Genomic DNA, 24,939 nt, shown 5'->3' with positions numbered 1-24,939 from the left:
CTGGGAGAAAGGAAGAGAGGAAGCCAGTTGCAATTCTTTGGGTTTTTACAGCTCAAGTTGATGAAGTCCAATAATTTTTATAGCTGTGAAGCAGAGAGCTGGATTCTAATCTGAGTGTCACTTGCAGTGCTGCTTAGTGTGTCAGTGTCTTAAATGCCTTAACAGGAAACCATTTTCCAAATGATAAGAATTATCCAGGTCACTTTAAAATAGAGAAGAAAGCAAGCTATACTGACCTCCCTGGGATTATTCATTAAAATTTGTAAGCCTGCGTCAAAATTAAAAGTTTAAGATCACTTATCCATAATGCAGGTTAGTTTGATTTACGTTTTACCCATTCACTTGCTTTCTGTTTGTCTAATGTTTATGAGGTGACTATAATTTTGAATTATTATACTTTTGCTTCCAAATCACTTTGCTAAGCAATCTTCTCTGATTGCATAATAAGTCTACTAACTGACCACTACTAGTCTAGTCATCTCTCTATCATTAATCTCGCAGTTTGTCCTGATTCCCATTTTTCTGGTCCCATTTATCTACTATTTTTCTTCCTCTGGCCTCCCTCTTTTGTTTTTTTAGTTGATATAGCACACTCTGACCAGTTACTGAAAAATAACCTATCTCCATTACAAAAGATTAAACCATGACCAGACACCTCTAACTCTAAAATATCAAATCCATCCACTCCATGCTGTCTCCATTACCCTGCTCTGGTCTCAAGTTTCACTCTCCCACCCCCTTTCTTCTTTCCTTCCTCCCGCCCCCCATCCCTTTGTGCTGGACACTAAAAGAAACCCTTATGTGTTGGCTCATTCCCTCTCTAGACCCGCAGTGCATTCTCCACATAGCTGGCAAATGAATCTTTTTAACCATGCATCTCATCTCTTCACAATTGTCATTTTACTCCTCAGAATTTAGCATAAAATGTAGCTTTGTTTCCATGGTTTACCAGGGCCTACAGCATCCTCCCCACCGTCTCTCTAGTTTCTCCTTCCATTATTTTGGCTCCCCCTCTGTCTCCTGCTTTGTCGCGCCAACCTCCTTATATATTTTTTTGTCACACTAGGCTCTTCTTCCTCAGTGTGTGTTTATTGTTACACTGCAAAGAATACCCATCGCTCCTTGTGTTCAGCCAATAAAATGTTAGACATACGTTAGGTACACTAAGTATTACTTGCTTGGTGGAGCTTTCCTGCTCATACAGTCCATATCAGATGCCCCCTTCATTCTTTTAAGGTACCTGGTAATATTTCTTCATGTTATATATGGCAATGCTTAATTTAATTGAATTTCTTCTGTTAAACTTCTCTCTTCCTCTGGACTATGGGTTCCGTGAAGTTAAGAATTGTACCTTGGCTTCCTCACCCATAAGAACTTGAAAACCCTGCTCACCTCATTCTTTCTTCAATGATACATGCCACTCTCAGTAGAAGGCAGAAGGACGTTTAACGTCAGTTTTCTTTTAGCCCTACATTTCTGCCTGATTAGCTATCTCACAAAATACTTCAGTTTATAATTTTGGTCCACAATAGCGTGAACATTTGGGGTTACAGGTCTGAGATAGTGAAGAACTCACACTGTGCCTTACAGATAACTAAAACGTGTCATTTGGCCAATTTACATTTAAATTAAGGCAAGAAAAATCTTTCTGGGTATCTAAATGTTCCCTTTTTGTTTCTGAACTTCATGGCTATGTCTCTTGTCATGCAGATCTAGATGAATGCTCGAATGGAACCCATCAGTGTAGCATCAACGCTCAGTGTGTCAACACCCCAGGCTCTTATCGCTGTGCCTGTTCAGAGGGCTTCACTGGAGATGGCTTCACCTGCTCTGGTGAGTGAAGGTCCCAGAGATGCATACTATATATGCTTTCCTTATGTAAAGAAAACTGTAGTTAAAAGAACCTGAGCTCACTACCTCTGTTTTTACATTTGACTTACAAGTAAATATCTATCTCTTACATTAACCACAAAGACGTGAATGTTGATGGAAGTTTTAAAATAATGGCCTTCATAGCAATCTTGTTTTGTTACTGCTTGTCATTTTTTCTTATTCTTTTTTTTTTTTAACACAGTGGTCAAAAACAAACAAAAAATCACCTAACTCCTGGATTCAGACTTGCCACTGTTGATTACTAACCTTAAGTAAATTACTTAACGTGTGTGGTTCTAATTTACCCATTTTGAAGTGGGCACAGTAACAGTAATACCATTTTTCTTTTATATCACCAAGTGCATTACATATTGGGAACTCTGTTCAACTTCTTACTATAGATGACCTGCCCATTTACTGCTGCTCAGCTTATCACATGTTACTGGAAAGATTAAATGAAATAATACGAGTGAAATGAAGGCTTGGAAAACACACCCGGAGAGCTCAACTCATGTTAGCTGCTATTTAACTTAAATTTGTAGCATTGATAGTTCTCAGGATACATTTTGAAACATAGACTTACTTTTTTTTATATCATTGACATGAAAAATACAAACTCATCTGTTTCACATCCCTCTTGAAGAATTGTGTTTATTTTTAAAGTTTTACTGCTTTTAAACCTTGGATACTGCATCTTCCTTAGAACTCTCTATACCAAGGTGTAACAGAAAAGGCAGGGTCTAGGGTGCAGGCACAGCTGTACATCTGAATCTCTATTGCAAGTCTGTCATTATGACTCCCTCAGTCCAGTCGGCTGCGGTAAACTGCAGGATTCTTCTAAAATTCATAGGATTGATGAAGTAAATGAAAATATGAGTGTCAAGCACCTCACACACACAAATAGCAGATTCTTGATGAACACTTGATTCTGCCCTCCCCCATTTTATCTACTCGGTGAAATAAGTTATCTCTAAGGTCTATAATGCTTCCCATCTGTGTGGTTAAAATGGAGTACTGTAATAAAATTGTAATGTCATGAAAAAAACTCTCTGCATTCCCATAGACTTCCTAACTTCCTTAAAAATACTTGAATGAGTGAAAGAATCAGTTGTTCATTGTAGCACTAGCATTAGCACCATTTAAGATGAATTCCAACATGTTCCTGGTTATATCTGAAGGACTTTGGCGCAATCAAAAGCATCAAATTGGCATTCAAAGAGAAGTAGGACAAATTTGAAATTCTTCCTGTTAGTTGCACAGGATTGAAGGTGAAGGTGGAGGTTAAGTAGGCGCCAAGTTTTACACCTTGTTTAGGTGAATGTGATTGTTTCATGTTAATGAGCAGTGACTCAAGCCAGTGAAGTTGATTTAGTTGTATAGCAAGGAAAAAATGTGTGATGAAATTAGAATTTAATGAAGACATGATTTGCTTCTCTCACAGATGTTGATGAGTGCGCAGAAAACATAAATCTCTGTGAGAACGGACAGTGCCTCAACGTCCCGGGTGCATATCGCTGTGAGTGTGAGATGGGCTTCACTCCAGCCTCAGACAGCAGATCCTGCCAAGGTGGGTCACCAGATTCCAACTTATTTCCAAGTTGGAGCAACGACAGCAAATGTAACCACAAAAAGGGCTGGAACAGGCCCCACCTGGAAGCAGAATACACAGCACATGCTGCACATATAAAAGTCATTCGTTTAAGCATGGATTATTTTGCCGAATGAATAATGATGAAGGAGGCTTTCATCTCTTGTGAAGTTTTCCTGGCTAAGAGCCAGTAGTTGGAAGTTGGGCTCATTCTTTTCTTTTTTAACCATTTCTTTTTCTTCTTCTTTTTTTAATCAGTAAATGAATGACATGTGGGAAAGCAATTCAACTTTTAAAACATGATATATTACCTACCCCAGACACTGCTATTGAATGTGTTTATCAAAATCCGAGCAGCTCATTTGTGGCATCTGCCATCATGTTTTATTCTGCCATCTTTATGTCCAGAACAGGAAGTCCCCTTCAGGGATTCACCAAGGGCCCACCCTCCCCTTAATAGTTGTGTCTTTTTCTCTTAAGTTATGACATCATCCCTCTTTTGTAGAATTAGAGCTTGGTGACTAGTATGAAATCTTCCAAGAAGAAGAATTCATGTAAAATAATTCATAAACCATGAGACTTTAGCCATTTATAGAAGATCTTAAAAATATATATTCAGACTAACTGCAGGGCGAAGATTATAAAACCAAACCACAGCACAGTCTCCCGTCATCAGTGTCCGTGATGTGAATCAAAATAGTAAATACTAGGACAACCATGTACACACATGTATGAGCATGTGCACACACATTCCACCAGCATCACAAAAATCAGATTACACATGTAGGGAGAGAGGTGACAGAGTAGACTCCTAACTGTAGCCTCGTGGTCAGAAGTAGCTTTGAAGAAATGAAGTGCCTTAAAGATCATGAAATTTTCCATAAATGTCCACCAGTTTTGAGAGAATCAGAACAAAAGGACAAGTCTTGTCTGGGGTACATGATATTATAAACTCAAAACAACTGTGCTACTACCTTGGGCAGAATCAGTCTAATTTAGAAAAGATAACTGTAAAGTAACCTTTGTTTCTTTCCCTGGCACTAATTTCTTTTAAGCACTGAAGCCAATTAATAGAAAATGTGAGTCGATGTGGTTATGGAATTTACATGATTTATTACCACACATCAACCTGACATAAGTTAGTGGGAAAAGGAAAAAAGCAGCAGGAGCCAGACATTGTTGCCAACATAAAATTTTAAATTATTCTTTATACATAAGACAGAGTTTCCCTTTCATAATTCTATTTTGTTATCTGTAGCACAAGCTTTTCCAAAACTGCTCCCCAGACTTCTCCCAAGGTGATGTTAGTTTCTACTTACTTTACCTCTTTTACATGATGGTTTTCTTATAAATATATCGTGATCACAGAGGAGAAATTTGTTTGCCATTGTCCCTGGAAGCGGCATACATACGGTTCACCCTCAGTTAGGCGCCCTTCACCATTTCACAAAAAATGCCAGCTTTTGAGAATGTAATTTCCAGAATGTAATTTCCTGGTTCTGCCTGTATCTCCTCATTTTTATATTCTTTCTTTCTACATGATCTGGCTTATCAACAAAATTTCTCTTGATTTGGCTAATTCACACCTTCCCATCTTATTATAAGTATATGCCACTCTGAATTGGCCTGCAGATAGCAGGGTTCACGCAATACCTGCTTCTCACTACAAATTCTCAAAATTTCTAGAGTTCAGAAAATTGCTAGAATTGGCCATTTATTTTGCGGTATTTTCCACCAAAATAGGGGAATATTAAAGCTAAAGGAACCTCCACAGGGGCAGGCTAGAACTCCATTGAATGGCATGAACCTAGATTCAGGCAATTTTTTATGCCCAAAGAGAGAACATATGCCAAGTTCATCAACCAAGAGCATACCGACCAGCAGGACTCTTCCCAGCCACTCTCCTATGCCTCTGCCCCCACCCAAAGCAACTGTTGCCCTCTTCCCCCACCTTTCGGCTAATCTTTTAGCATTAATGAAACCCATACCCCAAGCTGTCTTCCAAATAAAGTCCACATAAAGAGGAGAAATATCAAGAAACTCCATCTAAGTTATATCAGAGAACAAAAGTTCTTGAAAGAAGTAAGCAATGATTACACTTAAACAATGATAGCTATGCAGACATTTTATGGAAACAACAGGGAAAAAAAGAACAAGCAAAAAACAGATCAAGAACCAACTAAACAGAAGAAAATCACCTAAGGAATGAAAGTAAATTTTCCACAGCTACTTCATACCATGGATAACCTTAATAAAAACACAACTGTACTTGAACAAGTTCAAAGAGATTATAAAAACTGAAAGGAAAGATAAAAGGGGAGATTGTTGAGATTGGGAAACTAAAAGTACCGGCATAGAAAATTATATAGAAAGCTATTAAATAGAAACATGCAGGGCCCTCCCTGGTGGTGCAACAGGTTAAAGTGCAGCACTGTGAACCTACCGCAGCCACTGCAGCATGAGTTCAATCCCCAGCCAGGGAGGCTGACCCACATGGCACCACAGACCTCTCCTCTTACCCACTGCTCCCCTCAGCAGTGCCATTTCAGTACATCTGCCTTTTCTGCTCCCTATTGTCTCTGGTGAATCCTCTCCCTCCCGCATCTCTGGCCTGTACCCCAGTTCTGTTTGCATAAATTAAAAAAATCTTAAAAAAAAAAAGAAAAGAAACATGCAAAGAGCAGAAGATATAAAGTAAAATTAAACTACTTAGCACAGAGAATGTACTTGAGATAATCACAGTGACTAAAACAGGGGCAAAAAAGCTAACATTGTTAGAAGAAAAAGACCATCAAGTGTAATTGGTGTCTCTGAAGTGGAGATTCAAAGAAAAATTGAGCACAGAAATATATTAAACATTAATTATATATTTTTCTAATATGTAGTAAGTAACTGAAGGTTCAGGAAAAGGGAAATCATAAGAGAGAGGCTTAGCTTTTTTCACACTTGTCCATTTAAGTCATAGAGAAGGATTCTTCAGACTTAAACAGAAAAGACAAGTCACAAAATGTTCAGTACTGAAGACAGAAGGACAGTGTCCACACTTCTGAGGAAACCTATAGACAACAGGCACATTCTCACATAGGGAATCATTCACAAAGAAAACACTCGTGGACTCTCCCTTTTGAAGAAAACATAATTATCCTCAATGAGGAAGCCAATTAAAAGAGAACCTGAAGTGAAAACATTGCTTCCTTTGTGTGGGTAATTACTACTAAGTACTATAACAGGGCATATACCATAAACATTGAAAAAGAAAGATAGTATGAGCAACAATAAGTCAGGGCCCTCCCTGGTGGCACATTCAAAGATGTGTTACTCTATGAATTATTATAGCATTGTAAACCAATGGAGGGGGTAAAACTAAAAGCAATCCTAAAATTTATATGGCATAAAAAAAAAATGTATAGCCAAAGAAGTCATGAGAAAGAATAAATCAGTAGATATTAGACTGCCTGTTTTCACACTATAATACAAAGCTGTATCACTAGAAGCACAAGCAAAGAACGCAGAAGTCAACAAGGGGACTACATCAAACTTAAAAACCAACACACAGTAAAAGAAGCAATCAGGCCCTCCCGGGCAGCGCAGTGGGTTAAAGCACAGCACTAAGAAGCTAAGTGCACTTCAGCACAAATTCAATTCCCAGCCGGAGGGTGACCCACATGGCGTTGCAGACCTCTCCTGACCCCCCCCCCCCGGCTGCGCTCCTCAGTAGTGTAGTCAGTCTGCCTGTTCTGCTCCCCACTCTGTCTTTGGTGAATCCTCTCACAGCCCCTGCACCTCTGGCTTGTCCCCCAGTTCTGTATGCATAAATAGATAAATCTTGAAAAAAATGATATGCATATCAACATAAAGTTTGCCATTCATTACACAGTTTAGTATCAACTGTCTAAAATTTGTATTGAACTTTAATATAAAGCCAGAAGAAAGTGCTTTAGAAACTGTTCCAATCTAGAAAATTTGATGTAGTCAAGATCTGTAGCCCTAAATTATGTCCCATGCCTTGAGAAAAATTCATTTGCTTTATAAAAGTTGTTCAACTCCACTCAGTGAGTATATGTAGAGAAATATTTGGAATGTATTCATCAGTAATTCTGAATGGAAGCAGTTTTTTGAATGATTATTGGTTTTTCTGTCTTATTTTCTGTATGTTTTCTGTCTTTTCTGTTTTCTCTTAAATACTTTATTTTTGTATTTCTAAATATACATCAATTTTATAAATATAAGAGAACTATTATTTGAGTGGAAGTTATTTTTAATAAAGTTTATCTTAAAATGCATACTCAGCATAATACAATTCCATTTATCTTACAAATAATACTACTTGTGACTTAATGACATCTATATATATTCAGTTATGTAAAGAAAACCACTTTTTTATCTCAACACAAGTCACATCTTTACATATCAGTTGAACTTTTTTTTAAAGCTGCTCTTTTTTTTAAAAAAATGATTTATACAGAACTGGGGTATAGGTCAGAGGTGCAGGGACAGTGACAGAAATCACCAGAGACAGAGTGGGGAACAGGAGAGGTAGACCAGTGAAGTACACTGCTGAGGGGAGAAGAGGACGAGACAGGAGTGGCCTGCCGCGCCATGTGGATCAGCTCCTGGGCTGGAGATCAAACTCACACCGAAGCAGCTTTGTGACTAGCTTGCAGTGCTACGTCATTACCCATTGCGCCACCAGAGAGGGCCTCAGTTTAATTTTTAAAATATAACTTGAACCATACCTTAAATCTAAGATAGTGTGGGCCCTCCCTGGTGGCATAGCAGGTTAAAGCACAGCACTAAGAAGCTAAAGCCATTTCAGCATGAATTCGATCCCTGCCTGTCCTGGAGGTGACCACATGGTGCAGCAGACCTCTCCTGACTCACCACCTGGCTGCCTGCCTCAGCAATGTACGTGGTCAGTCGGCCGGTTCTGTTCCCCACTCCATCTCTGGTGAATCCTCTCACAGCCCCTACACCTCTGGCCTGTATGCCAGTTCTGTATGCATAAATAAATAAATCTTTAAAAAAAAAAAAATTAAGATAGTTGAAACTCATTTTTTAACTACCATGAGTGACCAGAAGATCCTTTCAGACTTAAAATACAATTCGATCAAGACAGCACTTTAGAACTTTTTGCCTAGTCTATCTTAAAATGATTCATAATTTGTGTACAAAAATGTTCATCCTCTTCCTATGAGTAGAAATACAGACTTATTTCTGCAGCTGTATACACATGTGTATGCCCTTATTTTCATATGAATGAAGAGGATTAACTTCTTGCCTCAAGGAAGAGTTCTATAAACTGAACTCTGACTTAAATCTCAATAGAGATAATTCAGTGAAATTTTTAAGAATGTCAAGCAATGATCTTATTACATGCTATTAGGAAAAAAATTATTTCCCTGTCTAAATCTGACTTTATGATGGCATATGATATTACTTAAGTTTAAAGTTTTTAAAAAGTTAAACTTAAGTAATTTAACATATTTAATATGTAAATATTAAAATATTTGAATGTTTTTTACTTTATATTGTAGAACTTTATAAAAGGTAGTAATTTGCAATGAATTATAGAACCTTTGAATTTGTTTTTACCTTTGAAATATTTAGAGTCTCATTCCTTTGATATATTTGTATTTAAATTTTGTATATTTTTGACTTAAGCCAAATCTTGTTAAAGTTATTATAATCCAAAAAAGTTAAAAATGTCAATTAGTAAAGTAAGTCTCGTCACATCTTTGGTCCATAGGTGAACATTAGTGGTTTGCCATTTATATGATCTACCTAGTCAATGAAAAACAAACATTTGTGGCATAAAAACATGAGAAAATAGAACAATTATTATTTATGTTAAATCAAAAAAATTAAATGTCTTTGTCAGCAAGATTACTGTTGTTTTTAAATCTTCAGATATTGATGAGTGCTCCTTCCAAAATATCTGTGTCTTCGGAACTTGTAATAATTTGCCTGGAATGTTTCATTGTATCTGCGATGATGGCTATGAATTGGACAGAACAGGAGGGAACTGTACAGGTATGAATAGTTAAGAGTTTGATTGTTTTCTTACTAGTTATAATTTGTGCTAAACGTTCTTCACTTCTGTTTAGCTAAACTATGCTTTGTGTTATACATTTGCATATGAGAAGTAGAATTACATCCTGATGTATTTATTTTTAACTATGGAATGTGATCCATTTCTATAACAACTTAATACTAAATATGTAACACGAAGCTAGGAGAATATTCTGTTGTATATATTTGTATGTCCATATGCATATGTTTATGTTATCCATACATGTATATATAACAGTGATATAATTTTTTACTTCACAATCCCAATATTTAATTATTTATCTATTATGGATATAAGCTGACACTTTCTAAAATGTCATGTGACTGATGGAACCTGTTTTTAGGTGTCATTGTGCTAAGTCCTTCCTAATGATCTTTAATTTATTAATAAATCCATCAAATTCTTTGGAGCAGCATGCACAGAGAAAGTAAGATGTTAATATGGGCATTATAAATGTTTTTCCTAGACATTGATGAGTGTGCTGATCCCATAAACTGTGTAAATGGCCTATGTGTCAACACGCCTGGTCGCTATGAGTGTAATTGCCCACCTGATTTTCAGCTGAACCCCACTGGTGTGGGTTGTGTTGGTGAGTAAAATCTATATACAACAAATAGAATGATGTGGAGTTGAATATTCCAAATTGTGAGAACTATTTGCTATAATTAATTTGAAAACAGTATTGTCTTTTCCCTTTAAAATCTCTAGATTACTAAACTGTATGACCACTCTTACCATGTTTGTCTTCAAAGACATACTTTGAAACATATTTTTAAGATGTCTGCTACTGGGAACCAGGTCAGAGAGGCACAGTAATTCATTCAAAGCTTCAAAGCTTACAAGTGGCAGAGCCCAGGCAGTATCCCGAATTGCTGGAACCAGTATCCGGTGCATTGACCAGGACAGTCCAGAATAGTAGAGCTGCTGGCATATGGTTGCTCTTCCTTATGACAGAGGTCATGTAGGAGTGAAACAAAAGTAGTGATGAGGAACGTTAACACTGTTTCTCTTAAGCCAGACCACTGAAATGAAAGAAATTGATAGATGACAGAAGCTGTAGTGAGAAAGGCTGTAGTGGAAAAGGCATTTGCCATTTTCTCTATTCCCATACTTTGGTGAATGTTTGCCTAGAGGAGTGAATGGTCCGGAGAATACCAAACAGAAAAAGGAAAATGGATATTTTGGTAGAAATGTGACTGTGTTTCCAACATGAGTTCTGGACCCGAGATAAGGCAAATGCTGATGTTGGAGACTCAGTAATGAGGTTCTGTAGCAAGAGTGAAAGGAAGAGCAGGGCAGAGGATGAGCAAAGGAGGAGGAAAAGGAGCAGTACCCAGTGAGGACTAAGTGAGTCTCTATTCTGACTTCACAGTGAAATCCTGTTTGAACCATAACTTGATTCTGAGTTACTGGGGCCTCAGTATTTCTTAAAAGCCTTCCTTGAGGGCCTTCTGTGGTGGTGCAGTGGGTTAAAGCACCGTGCTGCAAGCTAGCCAGCCGCTTCAGTGAGATTTTAATCCCCTGCCCTGAAGGTGATCCACATGGTGCAGTAGACCTCTCCTGTTCCCCTCAGCATTGTACTTCATCGATCTTACTGTTCTGCTCCCCACTCTGTCTCTGGTAAATCCTCTCACCCCCCCTGCACCTCTGGCCTGCACCCCAGTTCTGTATGCATAAATAAATACATCTTTTAAAAAAAAACAATGCATAGCAACTAATAAAAGAGAATACTCCAAAAGTTAACAAACATTTAAAAATGCCCAAAATAATTTGTAATGATAATTAAATTAAACAACTATACAAATATAATTTTATACTTAACAGACTGGCAACCCTAAATAGTGTGAAATTGTTACTTCACAATGACCCTGAGGCGCCCTCTATTGATAGTGAAGGTGTAGATCAAGGTAACCCTGCAAGAGACTAATTCTACCATAGCAGTACTCAAACTGTCAGCATGGTTAGTCTATTTAGTGTTTGAGCTTATTTTTGAAGACATTCTGTATGTATGGACTGATATTCACAGCTTTATTCTTTTGTTAGAGTTCTTCCAAAGAACAGACTCAAATCTATCTCATAAATACTTTTTGTATTTATCGATCCCTTTTGTAAGTCAAAGATATGTTAGTGATGTATTTTTCCTTCATCTTGAAACATTTTGCTATCTTATTTTCCTAAGTTTTATTTAGTCATTACTTTTCACTTACATCCAATGATACTAAAAGTGGAGATTATAAGAAAAATGGGAATTTATGGGTTCATCTGGAAGGATGATACACTAATAAAATAAAATATCACAATTCCATCAACCATCAGTTTCTTATGTTGCCCATAGGATTATTTTATCTTTCAAGAAGGTTAAAAAAAAAAGATGAGGCTATTTGACATATAATTGATTTTATATTTGAGTGTTTATTAGATACAGATGTTTTCGCTTCCAGTCATAATGGAAAGAAAATAAAATGGAGAGTGGAAAACAATTCACAATTCTTAGGTGGATCAGAAGGTGACTACAAGACAACAGCACACGAGTGTAGATTCAAAAGATGGTGATGAATGTGAGCACATCAGCAAAATGCCTGGCTACAAGTTCTCAGATACAAATACCCTAGAAGAAATTTTACAAACTCACAATCAATGAGGCATGATTTAATGATTAATATATTTCTACAGACCAAGGAAATAAGATAATCTTACCTCAATAGAAAGAATTCTAACACACAATGTTTGAAAAGTACTCAAATTATCCCAGGTTCTTATATTCTTTCAAATTATATTTCTTTACTAAAACTTAATTGGTACAGCTCTTAAGAGGAGAAATGACAAGGGTAAATGTTTATACAAAGGCTACTGGAAGGAAATAGAAGATATGAAAGAAAATCATTGACTTGATTCTTTTAATTAATGTTGATAACTCTAATAATGAAAGCACTTTAAGCTTGTGAAGCAAAGGATATAGATGTCCTCTCAATAGAAATATCAGCTGTCAAAGATTTTTTAAGGTGTTGTGTTTTAAGGGCACAAGAACAAGGAAACAAGAATTCAGAATGAGCTAGAACCTATTAAAGATGTGTTTGAAACCTGTAATCAGTTTTTACACAATGAATTTGTATGTAATATGTAATGACAGTTGATGAGCAAATAATGGCTCTCATTTTTTTCTTATTGAGAAATAAGAAAATCAGGAACAAAAACTTGAATTAGCTATTATTCTTACTAAAATTTCTAGTAGTTTCACTATGCCAATTTTTTAGTTGCAAATTGTTTTTGACATACAAATACAAAAAGTTTTAAAAGGTCCACTGGATACAGATTGAATGATAATGACTATTTAAACTCTGTGAACCAGTAGTTCCTCTCCAGCCCTAGAAGCCAGAGAAAGTAACTCAAGCTTGAGCAGAGGCAGAGTAAAGATGTTCTTGACAGCATTATTTGTATTAGGAGAGATTTAGAAACTATTTCTGAAGAGTGAATGGAATTTTTTTTTAAATTGCAGTTAGATATCTTGAAGTTAGATATCTTGAAGTTACTCTGTAAAAAACAAAAGAGGGGCCCTCCCTGGTGGTACAGCACTAAGAAGCTTAAGCCACTTCCCCATGAAGTGGCTGCCCCAGAGGTGACCACATGGTGCGGCAGACCTCTCCTGACCTGCCCGCTGCTCCCCTCAGCAGTGTACTTCGTCGATCTGCCTGTTCTGCTCCCCACTCTATCCCTGGTGAATCCTCTCACCCTCCGCATCTCTGGCCTGTACCCCAGTTCTGTATGAAAAATAAATAAATCTTTAAAAAAAAAATCAAAAGAGATCCATGACAATACCATTTATGTAAATTTAAAATGTAGATATGAAAGCAAAAATGCTCATTTTCAAGAACACACACAAAAATACATAGCATCAAATGCATTCAGCTGGCTGGGTAAGGAGAAAAGGATAGGGGTGAAAAACAAATAAAATAGAAAGAAAGATGAATGACTACAAATGTAGTAAGAGAAGGGACCAAGAGTTGATGCAGGTCTCTGCAGGTAAGATTCAGCAACAAACAAAATGGAAAAAACAACGGCTTCACAAAACAGTGAAAACCCAGCCAAGAGATTTTAATTTGTAATCAGGAATGAAAAATACCTTGTGTAGACTATGATAAAGACTTTGGATTTTACTCTGACTGAATTGGAAGCCACTGGAGATCACCTGACCTACAGTATCACTTCTGAAGTGTTATTTTGGTTATTGTGAGGACAGTACTCTACAGTTTAGCCGAAGATTAAAATCAAGAGATGAGCGAGCTAGGAAACCCTTGCAGTATTTAGATGACATGGTGATGGCTTGAACTCAGGCTGTAATGATCTAGGCTGTGGTAAATAGATTGCAGATACGTTCCAAAGGTAAAGTTTTTAATTACTGGCTTGAATAAGAAGTGATAGTAGGAAATCAAAGACTGACCCAAAGATTTAGGATCTGGGCAACTTTCAAAATGCAGAAGATGATGGAAGAATGGAACAGGCTTTGTATGTAGAGGAAAGAGTGTCAAGAGCTTGATTTTAGATTTTTAGAGTAGCTATTAGGTATCAAAAGAGACATTTGGCAGAACCATCCAAAGTTCAGGGGAGAAATGACAAGTGGAACCATAAATGTGAGTGTTACCAGAAAAAAGGTGGTATTTAAAATTACAGAATCAGTGACATGATCTTAAAGGTGACTGTACATAAAGACAAGAAGACGTCTGCGATTAATTGATCTCCTTCATATTTTCTCTAATGTTATTATAATATTTCCCCAAATTTGTAAACCTATGCAAATTTAAACTGAAGCAACCAAGAGTTGATTCAGGTCTCTGCAGGTAAGTTTCAGCAACAAAAACACAAAGTAGTTTTCATTCCTGATTACAAATTAAAATTTAAACACTCTCCAATAGGGGAGTGAAGATGTTGGGGAGGAGAGGAAGGACGTAGGGTTATCAAGACTTTTTCATATGATATATAATTTTAATTTATCCGGGGTTTTTTCCCCAGGATAAATATAAAGTCATGATATATATTTATTGTATTGAATTTTTCTTGCATTCATGTTAGTGGAAATCCAAAATGTCCCAAATGAGTAGTTTCTTACTACGTGGTTCATTCCATAATCTATATATATGTATATATCGCCAACTGTGTAAAAATGTGACATAGTTTAATTCCTTAACTCAGTACTGAAAAGGTTCAAAGCAAGAAATTGTTTTGTGCTCAAGACCAAAATGAACCTCCCATGGTAATACACTTAATTGAAATCTCGTCATTTGAGTGACTTTTCTCCAAAAAGTTCTTATTCTCACAAGGGCAGTTGTAAGTTGCTGTGTTGCTCTGCAGACAACCGCGTGGGCAACTGCTACCTGAAGTTCGGTCCTCGAGGAGATGGAAGTCTGTCCTGCAACACGGAGATTGGGGTGGGCGTCAGCCGCTCTTCCTGCTGCTGCTCCCTGGGGAAGGCCTGGGGCAACCCCTGTGAGACGTGCCCCCCTGTCAACAGCAGTGAGTATGGAACTGAAGAGGAAGGGAACAAGTTCTGGGAGCTAAAAACTAGTCATTTTATTCTCATGCTGGGAACGGGGAGAGGGAAGGATTAAAAAATTGAGTTTAGACCACTTTCTGTAATTATACTGAAACCAGCCAAGAGTGTTTTACATGAAAGGAATTTGAATTCCTCTCTTCTTGTTGTTTTTCATGATATGATAAAAAGGAAAAACAATTGTTAACCACAATCCAATATGAATGGTGGTGATAGCAATTCTCCATGGTCTCACAGATAAAGTCTCTGTTCTTCTCAAATGTTATTTTAGTTCAGGTTCATAGATGTGTTTTATTCCTGAAATCAACCATAATATGCCTTAAATAGAAACATATGACATAGATGAAAATTTTGAATTGGCAAATTTTTGCATTTCCATTTCTTAACATGAAAGAGTTGTGATATAAATAGTCTGAAAATAAGTTTTTCATTAATTAAAAAAATGTTTTTGGTATTCTACTATGTATACATTTATGAAGTATCATCCTCATTTCACCTCAAATGTAATAAATATACTTTTAAAATATGTTTGAAAGGGCACAAGAGAAAATCGTAGCTACATCCTTTGGGATGTGTGTTTTGAGCCTGGCGATTGCTGATCATTTTCTCATCATCTCAGCCTCTTGGACATAGTATGAACTCTCTTCTTTTCCCTTTTTTTTTCATAGCTGAATATTACACCCTGTGCCCTGGAGGTGAGGGCTTCAGACCTAACCCCATCACAATCATCTTAGAAGGTGAGCTCACCAGCAACTTTAACATAAACTTTAACAAGATAGAGTTTACATTAGACAAAAGCTAGTTGGGAAGTTAACATGCAGCAATCCCAACAAAATTATTTTGCATAATTACATATGAGCAGTCATTTACCAGGATACTAAAAGCCACTTGTACTGGAACTGATCTGACCCAAAACAGCGATCTGATGCCTAATGCTCTGCAGAGAAACTGTTTTTTCTATTATGCTGTACCTTGTTCTAATCACTGTTCTCAGATTGTAGCAAATTCCACAATAAAATCAAAAAGTTCATGGTCAGAATAAACCCACCATGTAAGTGGAAGTTCACTTGGATCCTTGGAGTCTGTAAATCTTACAGGAACACATGCTTGAAACTTATAATGGTAATTGTGCTTTCATTATGGCACTTGATATATATCTGTTGTTTCCCTATTTACAGATATTGATGAGTGCCAGGAGTTACCAGGTCTCTGCCAGGGTGGAAACTGCATCAACACTTTCGGGAGCTTCCAGTGTGAGTGCCCACAAGGCTACTACCTCAGTGAAGAAACCCGAATCTGTGAAGGTGAGGGCAATCTACTATCAGTGTCATTAAACACAGAATTACTGTTTAAGTTGGGAGTAAAATGCCCTCATGTTCTATCATAGGTTCTACTGACAATGGTTCATAGATTTTTTTTCTCATGCCAATGTTGTTAAGTTGTATTTGCTATTATTTACCTCTATTTTACTCTGAGCAAATGGATTGATTATCCTTTCGAAAGCTTGAGTAGTGTCAAAACATTTAATATGGATAAGAATGATGTTTTTCATAGAGAAAATAGAAAAGGTTGAATGCAACTCCTAAGTTAACATTTTCCAGTAAATTTTAAATGTTAGGCTGCATAGCATGACGAAGTTTAAAGATGAGCAAGCCTTTCTTGCTTCTGTCTTTCCCACAGTTATATGTCATCCTCTGCCCATTACATCTTTATTTAGAACATGTTAGATAAATGTATCTGAGAGAAAAGTGTCTTAATAAGAGGAGTAGCCAACCAGCTGTACTGCGTCCAGATTCTCTAAGTAGGCAATAATTAGAACATAGTTATACAGGTAAAGGCTGTCCTGAGTGCATTTAGTTTAAACTTGGCATTCAATTTGTCTTAAATGACATAAAAGGAAAGCAAGATTTAAAGCACTTCTTAGAAAGACATGGAATTTCAACTTAAATATAGATGCCATTTGTACTATTTTTGTACTTTGGAGTAATTGCTTTTGAATCATCTAATACTGGAATTTTTTTCCAGGAAATTACTTTTGGCATGTAGAGGTATATGTGGGGAATCTTTTCTATACAATTGCTTTAAATAACTAAATACTATAAAAATATGAGGAATTATTCCCAGTTTCCATAAAGAAGAATTATCCTTATGCTTTGTTTATAGCTTACATAATGAAAATTCATGAAAACTGTTAACTAGTGAATATTTTGCCTGCTCTAGATATCGATGAGTGTTTTGCACACCCTGGCGTGTGTGGGCCTGGGACCTGCTACAACACCCTGGGAAATTACACATGCATTTGCCCACCAGAGTACATGCAGGTCAATGGAGGCCACAACTGTATGGGTAAGTGAAGGTCCCTGAGATTGGTCACGTCGCAGTGTTGGCCTCCAGACGTCAACATCTCAGCACTTTTGTCTCAGACCTATTGTTCATAAAGTTTGGATGTTAAATAGTCATAAATGAGTATGTAATTTTTTTCACAGCCTTATGAACTTCTGATTTTGTATCATTTTTGAACTTGGATGTTTGTATATATATATATATATATATATATATATTTGCAAGCATAAGCCTAAGGTAGAAAATTTCATTAAATCTTACAGTGATATATTCTTAAATAATTTTTTTTAATTTATATCAAGTGAACATTACAAATAAGAGTACACTTTACATTTAATACTGTTTACATAAATATATTTGAATAAAGACAAACACATCTATTAATGCTTTCCAAGAAAAGTGCAAATGAAATTCTTCATCTAAAACAGTAGAAAAGTTAACCTGAAAATAATTTATGTGCAATTTAAAGAATTATTTTAGGATATCTTCAAATGACTTTGAGAAAGTTTGCAGAGTTGGTTAATAAAGGAGTTCTGTGTGTTGGGGTGTATAAGCTTCATTATTAGTGACTAATTTATATGAGTAGTTGCCTGATTTGTTTTTTTATATGTAGATATGAGAAAAAGCTTTTGCTACAGAAGCTATAATGGAACCACTTGTGAAAATGAATTGCCTTTTAATGTGACAAAGAGGATGTGCTGCTGCACATACAATGTGGGCAAAGCCTGGAACAAACCTTGTGAGCCGTGCCCGACACCAGGAACAGGTCAGCACACAGCTTGTGTTAAGCTTCTACTCTAGCCCAAGTCAGTGGCAGCAAATACAGTAACAGTGCAGTAAATGCAAATGTGTAAAATGAGACATGCTTAGTTCTGCGAATAACTAAGAGCATCAAGTCCATTTCCCAGGTTGCCTGTCAACATTTTTTATGCTTTTTTTTTTTAGTTGAAGCTAAAATAAAGTAACAATGCATTTTAAAAGTTGCTAGGCAAATTTTACATTAAATGATAATTTTATCAAACTTTCTTCTGCCTTTCTGTCAAACTTACCTGAATTTTTTAGGCAGAAAACAGAACGGGTCTTTACACAGTAAAATATTTCTCATAAACATGGTTTCTCTAGGGAAGAATTGAAGAGAAACTAGAGATGAAAGCAAAAATTGATGGTCTTAAAATTTTTGACCTATTCACATTCTTTTATAGACTGAAAGGTGGTAACTTACGTGTAAATACTAAATGTTGAATAAGACAAATAAACAATAATTATGTTGCAGTACCACAGTTACTCAAATAATGTTATTTTGTTCAACTTAACCACATTACAGTGTTGATGAGGAAAAAATGGATACCCCACTAGGGTCACTGTCTATATTTTGTATATTTTGCCCTGCCTTTGTAGATTTCTGGGTACATCAGTCTTCCTCCCTTGTCCCAGAGATGTGCAGGTTAATTAATCAGCATGTCCATGTCCCAAATACGTGCTTGTGGGTTTGTAGAATGTGCCCTATATTGGAAAGGCATCTCTATGGCTCCTTTCTGTCTTGTGCTGGCATAGTCTCAAGCCGCTTCTGACTGCACTGGAAGGAGTAAGTTGGAAAACGAACGAATGAAGGAATACAAATTATTCTTTTTGTTTTTGTTGTTAAATTCAGTATGGTTATATTCTTTTAAAAATTTGTTTATTTTCCTACCTCTTTGTTAATTTGGGGATATGTTTGATTTCTCCTTTTCAGTATCATCCCTATCATTCTCCAACCCACCACCATGACAGCTGTGATTCATTACCCCAATCTCTGGTGCTTTTACCTCCCTGTTTTGATTCTACAATTATGCTTTAATATTAGAGGTGTCTGGGTCTTTATTTAGAAGCTTGGTGATGTTTTTTGTGACAAGATATATGCCATAGGAACTTAATCTTGTTTATATTAATTAACCTATAGTAAAATTTATTTTAATACATACTTCAATTAAAGCTACAGTTTCCACGAACCTGTCCATGAGCTTAAAAGAGGGCTTATGGCCCTCCCTGGTGGCGCAGTGGGTTAAAGCACAGCACTGAGAATCTAAAGCCGCTTCCGCATGAGTTCAATTCCCACCTGCCCCGGAGGTGACCACATGGTGTGGCAGACCTCTCCTGACCCGCCCGCTGCTCCCCTCAGCACTGTACTTTGTCGATCTGCCTGTTCTGTTCCCCACTCTGTCTCTGGTGAAGCCTCTCACCGCCCTGAGCCTCTGTCCTGTACCCCAGTTCTGTATGCACAAATAAATAAATCTTTAAAAAAAAAAAGGGGGGCTTATTACTTATATATTAAAATGTTTTATGTGATGAAAAAAGTAACACATGGAGAATTTCTTAGTGTTTCAAATTAAATGGGCAAATGCATCTTCCTGCCATAATTTTGTTCTGAAATATTGAATAAGAAACCTTTTTAGAATTTTTTAAGACTCCAGCACTTAGAAATTGAACATCACTGGCTTGAGGAATTAAATTACTCCTTGTGAGATTTAAATTTGAGAGATAAGGCAATTTAAATGGAAGTTCTGCCACTGACTGATTGAGTTTGTATAAATTACTTGTCCTGTGTGAAACTAGTTCATCAAATATGAAATAAATATAATAAATAAGATGGTGATTAATGATATGATTATTGCACTGATTATTAAGTTAAATGTCTATACATTATAATTGGCTTATTTCAAGGCAGTTAGAAACCATTAAGTTGGGTAGAAATTGTGTGCTTGTCTTTATTTGGTATCTCTGTTGGTATTTGGAAGCACATGTAATATAGCATGCAGTATACATATTAACTGCTACTGTTTTCACAGCTTCACTCACTTATGTAGCATCATGTAGCAGACACAAACTGCTGCTTAAAACCTATGTTTTAGTAGTTATTTCTGAGAATTATGTATATGAATAACTCATGGCCTCATCATTCTCCATGATTATTTTTGATATCTCAGATTTCACATACTAACAAATAGGCATGTTTTTAAAAACAGACAACATTCATCTTTCATTCATTACTCATTGTTAACCTGTCATATCACTATAAAATTAGTTTTTGAATGCCTGTGGCTTAGGGCAGTTTGCAGTTCCCTACTAAACTTGTACTTTAACCTGTTTTTTTTCAATATACATAAATTGGATCATTTTGAAATCTCTGCAGGTCAAAAGACTAAAAGAATTTAAATGCCTATGTATATATTTGGAATGTGCAATGATTTATATTGTTTAATATCATAGCAGTGAGATGAATGATGATGAAGATGATATTAATAATAGTATAAAATGCCTAGATTTACATCTTACAGAAGCTGGTATTGTTATCTAATAAATATAATTGAAATTGTCTGATTAAGAATAATATAAAATATATCAATGAAAGCTATATAATATAAAATGTTATTTTGAAGAAGTGAGAATTTTAAAAATGCATTTACTTTCTTTAATTTAAAGCTGACTTTAAAACCATATGTGGAAATATTCCTGGATTCACCTTTGACATTCACACAGGGAAAGCTGTGGGTGAGTTTTTTCAGATTATGTTTATTTTAATACATATATGTAATATTCTGTAAAAACCTACTCTATTTTTAAAAGTTAAAATGCTATAAAAATGTAATACGATCTAGATCCCAAATATATATGTATATATAAAGACAAAAGATAAATAACATTCAGATAAACTCTAACCCGTTGTTAAAATGGTCTTACCACCCTTAGCTTAGTGTGGTGATGAGATCTGATAGTTTGGTGACTAGCTGAAGATTTTATACATATCAAGCTAAAACTTTAGTTTTTCCTGCATGAATACTATATTACTTAACAGTATATCTTACTTTAACCTTGCATTTCAGTTTTCATAAGTTTTTATTGGTATATTTTTGCAATATCCCTTTTTACTGATAGACTTGTGAAGCTGAAGAATTAATTACATCAGTTACTTCTCCCTTAATATATTTTATATTGCTGCCTCTCTTATCTTCCTCCTGTATTAAATATTCAGTGTCATTTCAGTATCCACTATCAATCGAGTCTTTAAAATGTACATAAAATTAAAACATGGCATTCTTTATCAGATGAATAGTAACAGAGTTTTGGTTCCTTATGAAATCTAGTTGTTATATTCACACTAAAATTACTCAGAATACTTGATCGGCTACTTAATTTTTTCTGTCACAGTTTAAAGGAAATACTCTATTTTTGTGCTGTGTCTACTTTTATCACTCACACCAGTATAGAATTCTTTTAACACTGAGTGTGTACTCTCATTCCAGTGGGCATGTATAGTAACTTTCAAGGTTTTATGGTAAGTACATTAAGAACTACATCTATTTTACCAAATCTGTTCAATTTCAGACATTGATGAATGTAAAGAGATTCCAGGCATTTGTGCAAATGGTGTGTGCATTAACCAGATTGGCAGTTTCCGCTGTGAATGCCCCACAGGATTCAGTTACAATGACTTGCTCCTGGTCTGTGAAGGTAATTGGAATGATATATGCGCTCTATCCAAAAGTGTGTGGTAGATATGAGTGATTTTTAGACACTTTCCGGATTTTTTTTTTTTTTTTTTTTTTTTTTGCTGCTGCTGCTTCCACAATATTTAGGAGTGGATCACCAAGTTACCAAGCGAATGTAATCCTAATGCTGTAATGAAATTTCAAACTGGAATTGTTACTCTTGCAGATATTGATGAATGCAGCAATGGTGATAATCTCTGCCAGCGAAATGCAGATTGCATCAACAGTCCTGGCAGCTACCGCTGTGAATGTGCTGCAGGTTTCAAACTCTCCCCCAACGGGGCCTGTGTTGGTAAGAAAGAGGGTGACTCAGTCTTTGTCTCTGAGGACAACATCCTTTAGATTTACTACACTAAAAATTTGTCTGAGCTTTCCTATGAAAATATATTTTCAGAAATAATTTTGTAAAGTCAGTCTACTCATTCATACTGAAACTCTTTGGCTATATTTTTTAAATCCTTTTTGTGAGATCTCATCTATGAATTTTATTAGAGTTGTATTGAAGGTAGTCTCCATGAGATACCCATCAACATAATAAAGTTTGCATGTTTTTTTTTTAAAAAAAAGAAACTTAGGTGCTTTAAAGACTTGCTTATTTTGAGTCAGATGTTATGGTTCATTTTCAGCCTGCTCATAATTACTAATAGCAGATTATAGAAACAGGCCTGTGAAAAAATGAAGGAATCTTAATAAAAATCAGATACATGTAACCTGTGTTTTATTTTCTTTGCTTCAGATCGCAATGAATGTTTAGAAATTCCTAATGTCTGCAGTCATGGCCTGTGTGTTGATTTGCAAGGAAGTTACCAGTGCATCTGCCACAATGGCTTTAAGGCTTCTCAGGACCAGACCATGTGCATGGGTAAGAATTCTAGGGGATGAAGTGGAACTAAGATTCCAGAAGAGATGGTAGTGAGGTTACTTGCCAGGAGTTACTACCATGTCTCTGTCAGAAACACTCTTGCAAAAAGTTAACTGCTTAAACTTTGTGTGGTTTTATTCAATGCAAAATTTGCAAGCAGCAACATACCTCATTATGTTCTTCAGTTCAGTACTCACGACCTTTTTCCCCAGATGACTTCCACATGCTGAATATGCACTCTGGACACTGAGAGATATGTGGAATTCACAGCATTACCAGCAGCCCTTTATCCTCTTGGTTACACTCAAGAAAGTGTTCTTTTTTAAAGATGTATTTATTTATGTACCCTAGCTGGGGTGTAGGCTAGAGGTGCAGGCAGGTGAGAGGGTTCACCAGAAACAGAGTGGGGAGCACAACAGGCATTTCTACTGAAATCCACTGCTGAGAGGAGCAGCAGGCAAGACAGGAGAGGTCTGCTGCGCCATATGGATCAGCTCTCTGGCGGGGCAGATCACACTTGTGCTGCAGTGGCTGTTGATAACTTCATAATGCTGAAACTTAACCCCTTGTGCCACAGGGAGGCCCCTCAAGAAAGCATTTTTTGAATGAAAGATTGCAAGAAAAATATTAAGAGTGACAGTACCAAAATGAATATAAATATATATGTACACTTTTCTGCCCCAAATCATTGAATACATACAATTTCTCCAATTTGGTGTTTTAACATTTAAAAACAATCTTTAGAAGCGTTTATAGTAAAATTCTTGCCAGTAGCTAAGATAAAGGCAATAATAATTTTTAGGAAATACTTGCTGAGTTGATGATTAATATGATCTCAAAGGTGCATGGGCTGGACACCTTGATGAGTGTGAGCCTAACTCTTTAAATCTGATGTTGGCAACTGACTGCCTCTGCCACAAAAATTCTCCATGCTTTGCACTTAAAGGAGGAAAGTAAAACTGAAAATTTTGCTAGTTAGAATTAGCATTTTATTTTTTTTAATATTTATACTTTACATTGTTCATTTTTGTACGTTTGATTTCTCCTCTTAGCATTTTCTCAGTTGAAAAAAGGCTCAAGTTGTGCATCTATATAAACAGTAAAAGAAGGATTTCAGGGCTTCATACCTGGTTTCCTTTCTGCCGTATCCAAATACAGAGGGTCACTTGGGGAATATCACCATTTATCCACTGACTCCCAAGATCTCCTCTTTTTCTCCATGGGAAAATTTTTTTTAGGGGATGCTTGGGCAAAGGACACCAGTTTGAATGAACTTTTGAGAATGCCTGCTTCTCTTATCTATACTGTCTATGAGAGTATGATTTGCCAAAATATATGTGAGAATTATTTTTCAGATTCACATGAAGGAAACCTGTTCTCAGTCATAACAATTCATCCATGATAGAATTCAGCCAAGCACCTTGGTGATAGGTGCCTTTATAGTTTCTTGCCTAAGGAACAGTGTCCTTTATTTATTTATTTTTTTAAAGATTTATTTATTTATGCATACAGAACTGGGGTACAGGCCAGAGGTGCAGGGGCGGCGAGAGGCTTCACCAGAGACAGAGTGGGGAGCAGAACAGGCAGATCAACGAAGTACACTGCTGAGGGGAGCAGCGGGCGGGTCAGGAGAGGTCTGCCACGCCATGTGGTCTCCTCCGGGGCAGGCGGGAATCGAACTCATGCGGAAGTGGCTTTAGCTTCTCAGTGCTGTGCTTTAACCCGCTGCGCCACCAGGGAGGGCCTCCTTTATTTTTTATAGTAGAGGAATTGCACCATCCTGGAATTCATGGTGTAGGGAGTCTTCTCTCTTACATAGTGGATTAGCTTTCTAAATATTTTCTCAATGCAGATTTTTTTTTTTGAAGACTAGTAATTTTGAGTTCTAGCAGACCTCTTCAATTTGAATTTGCACTCATTCATAAAATCTAGAAAATTTAAGTTTATCTTTGTTTTCACTGATCACATTAATAGATGTAAATTTCAGGAGTGTTTATAACATTCAAGAATAAATTTTTTTTGCTATTTCAAAAGATTGGTTTCCACAAGCAAACTTTTCATTCAACTATTTCTATCTACTAAAGAGTTGCTTGCTTTGACTAGTTCTGAGATTATATATGCCAGTAAAAAATT

At 36.3% G+C, this 24,939-nt stretch overlaps 1 protein-coding gene across 1 annotated transcript in view; it reads left to right on the top strand.

The window, feature by feature from the left end:
* The window catches only part of FBN2 (fibrillin 2), a 223,976-nt gene that overhangs the window by 166,198 nt on the left and 32,839 nt on the right, over positions 1–24,939 (top strand). Inside the window, exons 33-45 of the mRNA XM_004686681.1 lie at positions 1,711–1,833; positions 3,314–3,439; positions 9,368–9,490; positions 9,997–10,119; positions 14,877–15,038; positions 15,744–15,812; positions 16,254–16,379; positions 17,296–17,421; positions 18,032–18,184; positions 20,878–20,946; positions 21,781–21,906; positions 22,111–22,236; positions 22,681–22,806. Coding sequence (XP_004686738.1) covers positions 1,711–1,833; positions 3,314–3,439; positions 9,368–9,490; positions 9,997–10,119; positions 14,877–15,038; positions 15,744–15,812; positions 16,254–16,379; positions 17,296–17,421; positions 18,032–18,184; positions 20,878–20,946; positions 21,781–21,906; positions 22,111–22,236; positions 22,681–22,806 — 1,578 coding nt within the window. The remainder of the gene's footprint in view (positions 1–1,710; positions 1,834–3,313; positions 3,440–9,367; positions 9,491–9,996; positions 10,120–14,876; positions 15,039–15,743; positions 15,813–16,253; positions 16,380–17,295; positions 17,422–18,031; positions 18,185–20,877; positions 20,947–21,780; positions 21,907–22,110; positions 22,237–22,680; positions 22,807–24,939) is intronic.

This window comes from Condylura cristata, unplaced genomic scaffold (assembly GCF_000260355.1).
Source record: "Condylura cristata isolate star-nosed mole 26May11 unplaced genomic scaffold, ConCri1.0 scaffold00021, whole genome shotgun sequence".
Taxonomy (NCBI): Eukaryota; Metazoa; Chordata; class Mammalia; order Eulipotyphla; family Talpidae; genus Condylura; species Condylura cristata.
The sequence above is the reverse complement of the archived record's forward strand: the minus strand, read 5'-3'. Positions and strand labels throughout refer to the sequence as shown.